Source organism: Oncorhynchus mykiss, chromosome 27 (assembly GCF_013265735.2).
Source record: "Oncorhynchus mykiss isolate Arlee chromosome 27, USDA_OmykA_1.1, whole genome shotgun sequence".
NCBI classification, from domain to species: Eukaryota; Metazoa; Chordata; class Actinopteri; order Salmoniformes; family Salmonidae; genus Oncorhynchus; species Oncorhynchus mykiss.
The window spans coordinates 34,792,762-34,805,174 of record NC_048591.1 but is presented as its reverse complement, the minus strand read 5'-3'; the positions used below and the strand labels follow the sequence as shown (position 1 = coordinate 34,805,174).

The 12,413-nt window shown below is 46.7% G+C and overlaps 1 protein-coding gene across 3 annotated transcripts in view; it reads left to right on the top strand.

Annotated features, from left to right (window-relative positions):
* The window catches only part of stim1a (stromal interaction molecule 1a), a 43,089-nt gene that overhangs the window by 14,539 nt on the left and 16,137 nt on the right, over window positions 1-12,413 (top strand). For all 3 annotated transcript variants that reach the window (XM_021588397.2, XM_021588396.2, XM_036965832.1), the window contains exon 7: window positions 3,996-4,173. In XM_021588397.2, coding sequence (XP_021444072.1) covers window positions 3,996-4,173 — 178 coding nt within the window. The remainder of the gene's footprint in view (window positions 1-3,995; window positions 4,174-12,413) is intronic.

Here is a 12,413-nt window from a genome sequence, read left to right as displayed (position 1 = left end):
TACATACAATATCCTATAATGACAAAGTGGAAACGGGTTTTTATACATTTTTAGCAAATGTATTAAAATGTAAAATCTCATTCTAATAAGTATTCAAACCCTTTGCTATGAGACTTGAAATTGAGCTCAGGTGCATCCTGTTTCCATTGATCATCATTGAAATGTTTCTACAACTTGATTGGAGTCCACATGTGGTAAATTCAATTTATTGGACATGATTTTGAAAGGCGCACACCTGTCCTATATAAGGTCCCAAAGTTGACAGTGCACCTCAGAGCAAAAACCAAGCCATGAGGTTGAAGGAATTGCCCATAGAGCTCCGAGACAGGATTGTGTTGCAGCACAGATCTGGGGAAGGGTACCAAAAAATGTCTGCAGCATTGAAGGTCCCTAAGAACACAGTGGCCTCCATCATTCTAAAATGGAAGAAGTTTGGAACTCTTCCTAGAGTTGGCTGCCTGGTCAAACTGAGCAATCAGGGGAGAAGGGTGTTGGTCAGGGAGTTGACCAAGAACCCGATGGTAACTCTGACAGAGCTCCGGAGTTCCTCTGTGGAGATGGGAGAACCTTCCAGAAGGACTACCATCTCTGCAGCACTCTACCAATCAGGCCTTTGTGGTAGAGTGGCCAGATGGAAGCCACTCCTCGGTAAAAGTCTCATGACAGCCCGCTTGGAGTTTGTCGTAAAGCACCTAAAGTCTCTCAGACCATGAGAAACAAGATTATCTGGTCTGATGAAACCAGGATTGGACTCTTTACCCTTAATTCCAAGCGTCACGTCTGGAGGAAACCTGGCACCACCCCTACGGTGAAGCATGGTGATGGTAGCATATTGCTGTGGGGATGCTTTTCAGTGGCAGGGACTGGGAGACTAGTCAGGATTGAGGGAAAGATGAACAGAGCAAAGTACAAAGGGATCCTTGATGCTCCAGAGCACTCAGGACCTCAGACAGGGGCAAAGGTTCATCTTCCAACAGGACAACAACCCTAAGCACACAGCCAAGACAACACAGGAGTGGCTTCGAGACAAGTCTCTGAATGTCCTTGAGTGGCCCAGCCAGAGCCCGGACTTGAACCTGATCGAACATCTCTGGAGAGACCTGAAAATAGCTGTGCAGCAAAGCTCCCCATCCAACCTGACAGAGCTTGAGAGGATCTGCAAAGAAGAAATTCAAAATACAGGTGTGCCAAGCTTGTAGTGTCACACCCAAGAAGACTCGAGGCTGATTTCTGCCAAAGGTGCTTCAACAAAGTACTGAGTAAAGGGTCTGAATATTATTGTAATTGTCATATTTCAAAAATCCTGTTTTTGTGTTGTCATTATGGGGTATTGTGTGTAGATTGTTGAAGGAAAAAATACAATGTAATCCTTTTTAGAATATGGCTGTAACATAAAAAACGTGGAAAAGTCAATGGGTCTGAATACTTTCCGAAGGCACTGTAACTACCAAATAAAGGAAACACCAACAGTGTCTTAATAGGGCGTTGGGCCACCATGAGCCACCAGAACAGCTTCAATGTGCCTTGGCATAGATTGTCTGGAAGTCTATTGGAGGGATGAGACAACATTTGAGATATTCCATCATTTGGTGTTGATGGAAAACGCTGTCTCAGGTACCGCTCCAGAATCTCCCACTTTAATAATGTTTACATATCTTACATTACATTTTGGCGGATGCCAGGAGAACGCTACCTGCCTGAATGCATAGTGCTAACAGTCAAGTTTGGTGGATGAGGAATCACGGTCTGGTGCTGTTTTTCATGGTTCAGGATTGGACCCTTAGTTCCAGTGAAGGGAAATCTTAACGCTACAGCATACAATTACATTCTAGACAATTCTGTGCTCCCAACTTTGTTAACAGTTTGGGGAAGGCTCTTTCCTGTTTCAGCATGAAGTGCCCCTGTGCACAAAATGAGGATCATACAGAAATGGTTTGTTGAGATTGGTGTGGAAGAACTTTACTGGCCTGCACAGAGCCCTGACCTCAACCCCACCTTTTGGGATGAATTGGAACCCCCGACTGCGAGCCAGGCTTAATCGCCCAACATCGGTGCCGGACCTCACTACTGCTCTTGTGGCTGAATGGATATTCCAACATATAGTGGAAACCCTTCACAGAAAAGTGGCGACCAACTCCATATTAATGCCCATGATTTTGGAATGAGATGTTTGACGAGCAGGTGTCCACATACTTTTGGTCATGTAGTGTATATTAGATCATTAATAATATTATGAACCCTGCTATCTCTCCTCTGTCAGACCACACACAGCTCTGCTGTACTGCTACTGTAGGAAGCCCTAGTGCATTGTTTCCATATAGGCAGACAGCGGGACACATTTTTCCCACAAGTGATTTTTATTTTGCCTCCAATTTCTCTCAGTAAATCAAAAAACAAACAAATGTTTGTTGGACATAACTTTAAAATCAAAAGGAAATCAGCTCAAAGTGATTTTTAATTTACAAAATCTGTTCCCAAGTATTCCCACGCCTAAATAGAGGCTTATGTCATGATATCCCAATGTAGTCGACGTTAAAATGATTCTGTTTTTGTCAAATACCATATCTGTTTGGGTTTGTTGCGGTCCATTTGCAGTGTACAAATGATTTATAACTATGTTCCGCCCCCCGATAATCCGCTGAAACAATTTCCACAGCTGACTGTAATTGGGGACGTCTGCCCTAGAACTGTATAGCCCAGCTAGTTCCCCCTCGTATGGTTTTCCTGGTTGCTGTATCTTTGGCCCGACACCAGTCTAGTCATTCACCACTATCTGGCCAAGTTCCACTGTCAAGGACCAACTGTGTTTGTACTGAATTGTGTAGGCAAGGCTACAAGAGCCCACACAGAGCTCTTGATTCATGACTGAGGGCAAGCAAATATTGCTTGCCTAATGATGAGCACATTACCCTATGTCGGTGACATTTAAAGGGAGCCTTGTGTCAGGGGGATGTTGTTTTTCTATGAGACGGAGGGAGGTCTTTGTTCCATGTCAGTAACAGCCAGCAGAGAGAGCTTAGTGTGTAAGGCTTGTTTGTAAGTTGGCATGCCCTCTGAGCCTGTATAGAGAGGGATGCCAGGCCCAGACTTTAGCTGACACTCCACGTCCTCTTTTGTTTCACTCCAGGAAATAAGCGCTGTGTTTGCTAATAGGTTATGCTATGTGTTTGCGTAGATCTTATCCCTTTCCAGGCCCTACGGTGGCTCACAGCTTTAAGAGAATGGGCATTGTAATCCTTTGTCTCTCTGTGCTTTAAGGATGGTGGATCGTGTCTAAGGCGTTGTTGCTAATTTTACATGAGGGTTAGTTGCTGCCTGGCTGGCGTGCTGTCGGTGACTGAGGAATGGGACTGTTCTGGATCCCTTAGGATGGCAACATTAGGACATTCACACCTCTCTACCCCGGACCGAGTCAATCCCTCAGAGGACAGGAAGGGTGAGACGGTGGCTGTCAGGGCTGGGGGTTTGATTCGTTGCCTTGTGTAAATGTAAACTCCCATGTCCTTGTGTTCCTCAGCATATTTTAGCAGACTGAAATAGTGTGTTAATCTGCCATTTATCTGGTTCTTTTGGCCTGGTGCCCCCCCCCACACACACACTACTTTCACACACTTCTATTGGACAGACCTCGCCACAGTACAGTATCATGACCTGAATTCATTCAGTTTCACATTTTCACATCAGTTCACCACCATTGAGTTCTCTGGATGAAGGGACAGTCCGAAACCGTTACCGCCATACAATGTGTGCTATTCTTTAAAGGGATACTTTTAGGCAATGAAGCCCTTTATCTACTTAACCAGAGTCAGATCAAATAGTCTACATGAGTTTGTTTGCATCCAGTATGAAGGAAGTTGGAGGTAGTTTCGCGAGCCAATGCTAACAGTTACCATAGACTTCCAGTCATTGCGCTAATGCTAGGGGAAGTAAATAAAGGGCTTCTTTGCCAAAATCCTGAAGTATCCATTTAACCGAACACTTTTCTCTCTCCCCAGTGAATAGACATAACCACCTGAAGGACTTCATGCTGGTGGTGTCCATAGTGATCGGCATTGGAGGCTGCTGGTTCGCCTACATCCAGAACCGTTACTCCAAGGACCACATGAAGAAGATGATGACAGACCTGGATGGACTACAGAGGGCTGAGCAGAGCCTGCATGATCTACAGAAGAAGTGAGTTTGTCTTTCACTTCAGCCACTGTAGCAGAAGGAAGTAGGCCAATGTAAGCCCATAGAAGTAGCGACTGAATTATGTCATTCTAGAATTCTAATGGAGCCTCATTTATCTGCTGGTGTTTCATAGTATCAGCCAGTTCCATGCTATGTTGTTTTTGGTACTAATCTAGGCTCTCTCTATTAGGCCTGCTTCATTAGCAGATTAATCATTGGTTTGCTGTTCTCATAATAAAACGTCTCCTACTTGATGTCGTGGTGGCTTGACGTTGTGGTGGGAATTTGGGGACAGTCAGTGTCCATTTAGTCAAGAATTAGCAACTTTTTCAAGTTTGTCATGTTGAAAGGCCAATCCATAATTGAACGGAAACAAAGGTGTAGGTTTAACTGTTCTGAGACCATCAGTTGAGTTCCTCATTCTATAGATGTAGTATTTATTAGGATCCCCAATTTAGCGGCTACTCTTCCTTGGGTCCAAACTTTTAGTACAGTCATTACGCGAGGACAAAAAGATGTGGAAGTGATCTCTGTGGAACAGCAATGAACATCCTCTGAACTAAGCCTCACAGCTGATAACAAGGGGAACTTGTTGTCACCTGTCCATGGAAATGATTTTTCTTAATGATTATTCCGCAAACAAATCTGAGCTAGCATATGCTTGTGCTTTGACTCGGAGAGAGAAACACCTTTTGAAATCTGAGCTAGCATATGCTTGTGCTTTGACTCGGAGAGAGAAACACCTTTTGAAATCTGAGCTAGCGTATGCTTGTGCTTTGACTCGGAGAGAGAAACACCTTTTGAAATCTGAGCTAGCATATGCTTGTGCTTTGACTCGGAGAGAGAAACACCTTTTGAAATCTGAGCTAGCGTATGCTTGTGCTTTGACTCGGAGAGAGAAACACCTTTTGAAATCTGAGCTAGCATATGCTTGTGCTTTGACTCGGAGAGAGAAACACCTTTTGAAATCTGAGCTAGCATATGCTTGTGCTTTGACTCGGAGAGAGAAACACCTTTTGAAATCTGAGCTAGCGTATGCTTGTGCTTTGACTCGGAGAGAGAAACTGAAGTCTTTGTTTTCTCCCATTTGGGATCTAGTGGAAGTTTACTTAAACTCCCCTTCCTCTTCCGTGGCCCTCTCTCTCTGTCTTCTGTCCTGGTCACTAGTATTATAGCTCAACTCCCCTTCCTCTTCCGTGGCCCTCTCTCTCTGGCTTCTGTCCTGGTCACTAGTATTATAGCTCAAGTCCCCTTCCTCTTCTGTGGCCCTCTCTCTCTGTCTTCTGTCCTGGTCACTAGTATTATAGCTCAACTCCCCTTCATCTTCCGTGGCCCTCTCTCTCTGTCTTCTGTCCTGGTCACTAGTATTATAGCTCAACTCCCCTTCCTCTTCCGTGGCCCTCTCTCTCTGGCTTCTGTCCTGGTCACTAGTATTATAGCTCAACTCCCCTTCCTCTTCCGTGGCCCTCTCTCTCTGGCTTCTGTCCTGGTCACTAGTATTAGTACCCTGCACAGCTGCTTTGGTGGGGTGTTTCTGTATCGTGACAGGGGAGCGGAAAGTATGTCTTGCAGCATGGTGTAGTGTGGCTGTTGAATACAGACCAACAGGCTCATTCTCCATTCCAGGGCATGGGGACAAGCCAGGAAGGTGAAACTCTTTCCCCTGGCAGACAGACTGCCTGGCTGTCCTCCCCTTCTTTATGCTGCAGTCTAGGCTGGGGTGATAAACCGTAAACCACGATATTTTAGAAATCCAGATGGCATGATTTTCAATACCTTTAAAAAAAAAGAAGTTCTACGCCACTGGTTATAACAAGAAGTTAAGTATAACTATAAGAAATCTAAGATATGTCAAATTATATCCAGCTTCAGCTATGCATTTGGTTTGCTAACTTTCTAGCTGTCAAGATCAAGCTTCTTGTTTACAGCAGAGAGATTCAATCCCCTCCAGGATCAAGATCTCTGTTGCCTAAATAATTTTGTGTGTCACTGTTTCTTATTTGTAATATACATTTGAAGTAGTGCCTCTTGTATGCACTTCTGGTAACGCCGTATCCCGGTATGGTACAGAAACACTATGAACATTTGTAGAACACTAGTTTCTTGCCTTGACATTTCTGCCATTAGCACTGACTATATACATGCTTTCTGATGACAGGATGGAGATGGCTTATTTTCACATCCTCCTGTTCATCTATGGCTCAATCATGCTGACTCGTACTTGACGTAGGCCACAGGAGGCTGCTGACTGGAGAACAGCTGATAATAATGTCCAGAACTGAGCTAATGGAATGGCACCAAACACCTGGAAACCATGTGTGATACCATTCTACTTATTCCACTCCAGCCATTGCCACAAGCTTGTCCACCAGCCAACCTCCTGTGATGTAGGTCTACTGATCCACCAACCTAGCCATCTGATGTACTTGCTACCAGGTCATTGATTCTGCATGGGCGTGCTGTGTGTGTTCCATAGCCTTGCTAGCGAGAGCTGAGAGCAGCCCTGGAACAGAGTCACGTCAAGAGGCATAACGTCCCTCTCTCCCTAGACAGAAACGTTGTATATCACATCCTGTCATTTGGGAACAGGGGTTAGTAATGCCCTCCCTGTTCATTTACTGTGATAGTAAAACATCTCTGGCATTTTGTCTGTTTAAATCTATCTCACCGCCTGCTGTGGCACATTCAGATGAGGCTGCAACTCTCTGAAACACCTAGTGACTGACTGTCTTATAAAGCACAATAATTTGATGTGCCAATTAGATGGATGTATGTATGTCAGAGGTCGACCGATTATGATTTTTCAATACCGATACCGATTATTGGAGGACCAAAAAAGCTGATTCCGATGTATTTATGTATTTGTAATAATGACATTTACAACCATACTGAATTAACACTTATTTTAACTTTAATATAATACATCAATAAAATCAATTTAGCCTCAAGTAGATAATGAAACATGTTCAATTTGGTTTAAATAATGCAAAAACAAAGTGTTGTTGAAGAAAGTAAAAGTGCAATATGTGCTATGTAAGAAAGCTAACGTTTCAATTCCTTGCTCAGAACATGAGAACATATGAAAGCTGGTGGTTCCTTTTAACATGAGTCTTCAATATTCCCAGGTAAGACGTTTTAGGTTGTAGTTATTATAGGAATATTTCCCTCTATACCATTTGTATTTCATTAACCTTTGACTATTGGATGTTCTTATAGGCACTTTAGTATTGCCAGTGTAACAGTATAGCTTCCGTCCCTCTTCTCGCTCCTCCCTGGGCTTGAACCAGCAACACAGACAATTAGCGCGCGCTAACTTGCCAGCCATTTCACTTCAGTTACACATCACCGGAGTTGATAGGCTTGAAGTCATAAACCGCGCAATGCTTGCCGCACAACGAAGAGCTGCTGGCAAAACGCACGAAAGTGCTGTTTGAACGAATGTTTAGTGTGTTTAGTTAAGTTTAATGCTAGCTAGCAACTTACCTTGGCTTACTGCATACCTTGGCTTACTGCACCTTGACAGGCAGTCCCCTTGTGGAGTGCAACAAGAGAGGCAGGTCGTTATTGCGTTGGACTAGTTAACTGTAAGGTAGCCAGATTGGATCTCCCGAGCTGACAAGGTGAAAATCTATGGTTCTGCCCCTGAAAGAGGCAGTTAACCCACCGTTCCTAGGCCGTCATTGAAAATAAGAATGTGTTCTTAACTGACTTGCTTAGTTAAAGGTATTAAAAAATATGTTTAAAAAAATCGGTTGCCCAAAAATACCGATTTCTGATTGTTTTGAAAACTTGAATTCGGCCCTAATTAATCGGTCGACCTCTAATGTATGCGTGTGTAGAGGCATTGCAATATCTCATGCGTACTAGTGCATGCAGTTTTTGTATTGTTGCTGTTTTGTAGTTTGTTAACTTGGGGTTATGGACTTTCGTCTACAGTTATACCACAGCAAACCAAAGCATTGACATTGAGATGCCTGGTACCCTCCTGTTAAACACTTGTTACTGTAACAGTGAATGGGAGCATACAGACTGACTGAGTGGGTGGACAGGCCAACATGTCTCCTATGTGAGCCCTGTAATGGAAGCAGTGGAAGGAAGAGAACATGCAAGACTGGGTGACTCAGTGTGACTGGGTCGACAGGCTGGCAATGTCTCCTGTGCTCTCCCGGGGAGCTGGGGAGAGGGGTCATCTCCTCAGTCTTTAGCCGTTCCTGCTTCCTGCTGCCAGCTGCTGTCTGGCCAGACCTTCAAGAGATCCCGTGGCCGGATCAAGTCGCCTGGCCACGAGCCTCAGCCTTCCGCTTTAACTGCTGTGGGACGGATGTAGGTTGGGAGGGAGGGGGCTCTCCGTGGAGCGGTAGGCCTATCTCACCTCGTTTTTACTCTGGGTGCCTTTTAACAACACCAGCTGGTGCCAGGTGTTACCTCTTCACACGCTTTCCATGTCACACCCACTTACTCACTCCTATGTGGACAGATGTCTGCTGAAGTGTGTGTGTCTGCGCTGAAGTGTGTGTGTGTGTGTCTGCGCTGAAGTGTGTGTGTGTGTGTCTGCGCTGAAGTGTGTGTGTGTGTCTGCGCTGAAGTGTGTGTGTGTGTCTGCGCTGAAGTGTGTGTGTGTGTCTGCGCTGAAGTGTGTGTGTGTGTGTCTGAGCTGAAGTGTGTGTGTGTGTGCGTCTGCGCTGAAGTGTGTGTGTGTGTGCGTCTGCGCTGAAGTGTGTGTGTGTGTCTGCGCTGAAGTGTGTGTGTGCGTCTGCGCTGAAGTGTGTGTGTGTGTGTGCGTCTGCGCTGAAGTGTGTGTGTGTGTGTGTGCGTCTGCGCTGAAGTGTGTGTGTGTGTGTGTCTGCGCTGAAGTGTGTGTGTGTGTGTGTGTCTGAGCTGAAGTGTGTGTGTGTGTGTCTGCGCTGAAGTGTGTGTGTGTGTCTGCGCTGAAGTGTGTGTGTGTGTCTGCGCTGAAGTGTGTGTGTGTGTCTGCGCTGAAGTGTGTGTGTGTGTCTGCGCTGAAGTGTGTGTGTGTGTCTGCGTCTGCGCTGAAGTGTGTGTGTGTGTGTGCGTCTGCGCTGAAGTGTGTGTGTGTGTGTGTGCGTCTGCGCTGAAGTGTGTGTGTGTGTGTGCGTCTGCGCTGAAGTGTGTGTGTGTGTGCGTCTGCGCTGAAGTGTGTGTGTGTGTGCGTCTGCGCTGAAGTGTGTGTGTGCGTCTGCGCTGAAGTGTGTGTGTGTGCGTCTGCGCTGAAGTGTGTGTGTGTGTGTGTGCGTCTGCGCTGAAGTGTGTGTGTGTGTGCGTCTGCGCTGAAGTGTGTGTGTGTGTGCGTCTGCGCTGAAGTGTGTGTGTGTGTGTGCGTCTGCGCTGAAGTGTGTGCGTCTGCGCTGAAGTGTGTGCGTCTGCGCTGAAGTGTGTGCGTCTGCGCTGAAGTGTGTGCGTCTGCGCTGAAGTGTGTGCGTCTGCGCTGAAGTGTGTGCGTCTGCGCTGAAGTGTGTGTGTGTGTCTGCGCTGAAGTGTGTGTGTGTGTCTGCGCTGAAGTGTGTGTGTGTGTGTCTGCGCTGAAGTGTGTGTGTGTGTGTGTGTGTCTGAGCTGAAGTGTGTGTGTGTGTGTGTCTGCGCTGAAGTGTGTGTGTGTGTCTGCGCTGAAGTGTGTGTGTGTGTCTGCGCTGAAGTGTGTGTGTGTGTCTGCGCTGAAGTGTGTGTGTGTGTGTCTGCGCTGAAGTGTGTGTGTGTGTGTGTCTGCGCTGAAGTGTGTGTGTGTGTGTGTGTCTGCGTGTCTGCGCTGAAGTGTGTGTGTGTCTGCGCTGAAGTGTGTGTGTGTCTGCGCTGAAGTGTGTGTGTGTCTGCGCTGAAGTGTGTGTGTGTCTGCGCTGAAGTGTGTGTGTGTCTGCGCTGAAGTGTGTGTGTGTCTGCGCTGAAGTGTGTGTGTGTCTGCGCTGAAGTGTGTGTGTGTCTGCGCTGAAGTGTGTGTGTGTCTGCGCTGAAGTGTGTGTGTGTCTGCGTCTGCGCTGAAGTGTGTGTGTGTCTGCGTCTGCGCTGAAGTGTGTGTGTGTCTGCGTCTGCGCTGAAGTGTGTGTGTGTCTGCGTCTGCGCTGAAGTGTGTGTGTGTCTGCGTCTGCGCTGAAGTGTGTGTGTGTCTGCGTCTGCGCTGAAGTGTGTGTGTGTGCGTCTGCGCTGAAGTGTGTGTGTGTGCGTCTGCGCTGAAGTGTGTGTGTGTGCGTCTGCGCTGAAGTGTGTGTGTGTGTGTGTGCGCGTCTGCGCTGAAGTGTGTGTGTGTGTGCGTCTGCGCTGAAGTGTGTGCGTCTGCGCTGAAGTGTGTGTGTGTGTGTGTGCGTCTGCGCTGAAGTGTGTGTGTGTGTGCGTCTGCGCTGAAGTGTGTGTGTGTGCGTCTGCGCTGAAGTGTGTGTGTGTGCGTCTGCGCTGAAGTGTGTGTGTGTGCGTCTGCGCTGAAGTGTGTGTGTGTGCGTCTGCGCTGAAGTGTGTGTGTGTGCGTCTGCGCTGAAGTGTGTGTGTGTGCGTCTGCGCCGAAGTGTGTGTGTGTGCGTCTGCGCCGAAGTGTGTGTGTGTGCGTCTGCGCTGAAGTGTGTGTGTGTGCGCTGAAGTGTGTGTGTGTGCGTCTGCGCTGAAGTGTGTGTGTGTGTGCGTCTGCGCTGAAGTGTGTGTGTGTGCGTCTGCGCTGAAGTGTGTGTGTGTGTGTGCGTCTGCGCTGAAGAGTGTGTGTGTGTGCGTCTGCGCTGAAGTGTGTGTGTGTGCGTCTGCGCTGAAGTGTGTGTGTGTGTGTCTGCGCTGAAGTGTGTGTGTGTGTGTGCGCGCGTCTGCGCTGAAGTGTGTGTGTGTGTGTCTGCGCTGAAGTGTGTGTGTGTGTGTGTGCGCGCGTCTGCGCTGAAGTGTGTGTGTCTGCGCGTCTGCGCTGAAGTGTGTGGGTGTGTCTGTGCTGAAGTGTGTGCTCACTTGTCAGGACACTGTTGTTCAGAGGAGCTAGCCAACACAGCTAACACAATCACTTCACACTGAAGCTGGAAAGACCGCAAACTAGCTGCACTTCGTTTTGTTTTACCTTTTTTCAATTGACATTTCGTTGTATACAGTGCATACGGTTTATCTAGTGCGCATTCAGAAAGTATTCAGACCCCTTCAACTTTTCTACATTTTATGTTACAGCCTTATTCTAAAATGTATTAAATACATGTATTCCCTCATGAATCTACACACAATACCCCATAATGCCAAAGCGTAACAGGTTTGTTGTTGCTGTGAAGATGGGAGAACCTTCCAGTAGGACATCCATCCCTGCAGCACTCTAATAATCAGGCCTTTATGGTAGAGTTTCCTGACAGAATCCACTCCTCGGTAAAAGGCACATGACAGCCTGCTTGGAGTTTTCTAAAAGGCACCTAAAAGATTCTGAGACTATGATAAACAAGATTCTCTGTTCTGATGAAACCAAGATTGAACTTTTTGGCCTGAATGCCAAGCGTCACGTCTGGAGGAAACCAGACACAACCATCACCTGGCCAAAACCACCCCTACGGTGAAGCATGGTGGTGGCGGCATCATGCTGTGGGGGATGTTTTTCAGGGACTGGGAGACCAGTCAGGAACGTAAGAAAGTTTAACAGAGCAAAGTACAGAGATGCTTGATGAAAACCTGCTCAGGACCTCAGACTGGGGTGAAGGTTCATCTTCCAACAGGACAGCGCAGGAATGGCTTCGGGACAAGTCTCAATGTCCTTGAGTGGCCCAGCCAGCGTCTAGACTTGATCCCGATCAAACATCTCTGGAGAGACCTGAAAATAGCTGTGCAGCGACTCTCCCCATCTAACATGAGCTTGAGAGTATCTGCAGAGAAGAATGGAAGAAACTCCTCAAATACAGGCTGTCATGTGGTCTGAATACTCTCCGAATGCCGTGTATCCATAATAATGATGCCAGCTGATCCATAATTTACAGGCAGCATTTCCTAGCCAGGCTGTCTCGTCCCCACTCCCGAAACGTTCATTACTATGGGACAGCTGGAGATCAAATTTGAATATTACAACAATGTTGCAAATGCCGGAGAGACAGACAAAGGTTTATACAAATCTCTGCTGTTGAAAAATAAATGTTAGTCTAAAAGAAATGTGAGATAATGTCTAGATGCTTTTTATAGTGGAGATCAAGTGTATAAATTGCCTTGCTGGGCTGATGAGACGGTGGATTCCGCAGTCAGATGGAACAGAGTAAAAATGCATTTTAACATCATAGATTTAGCTTGCGGTAACT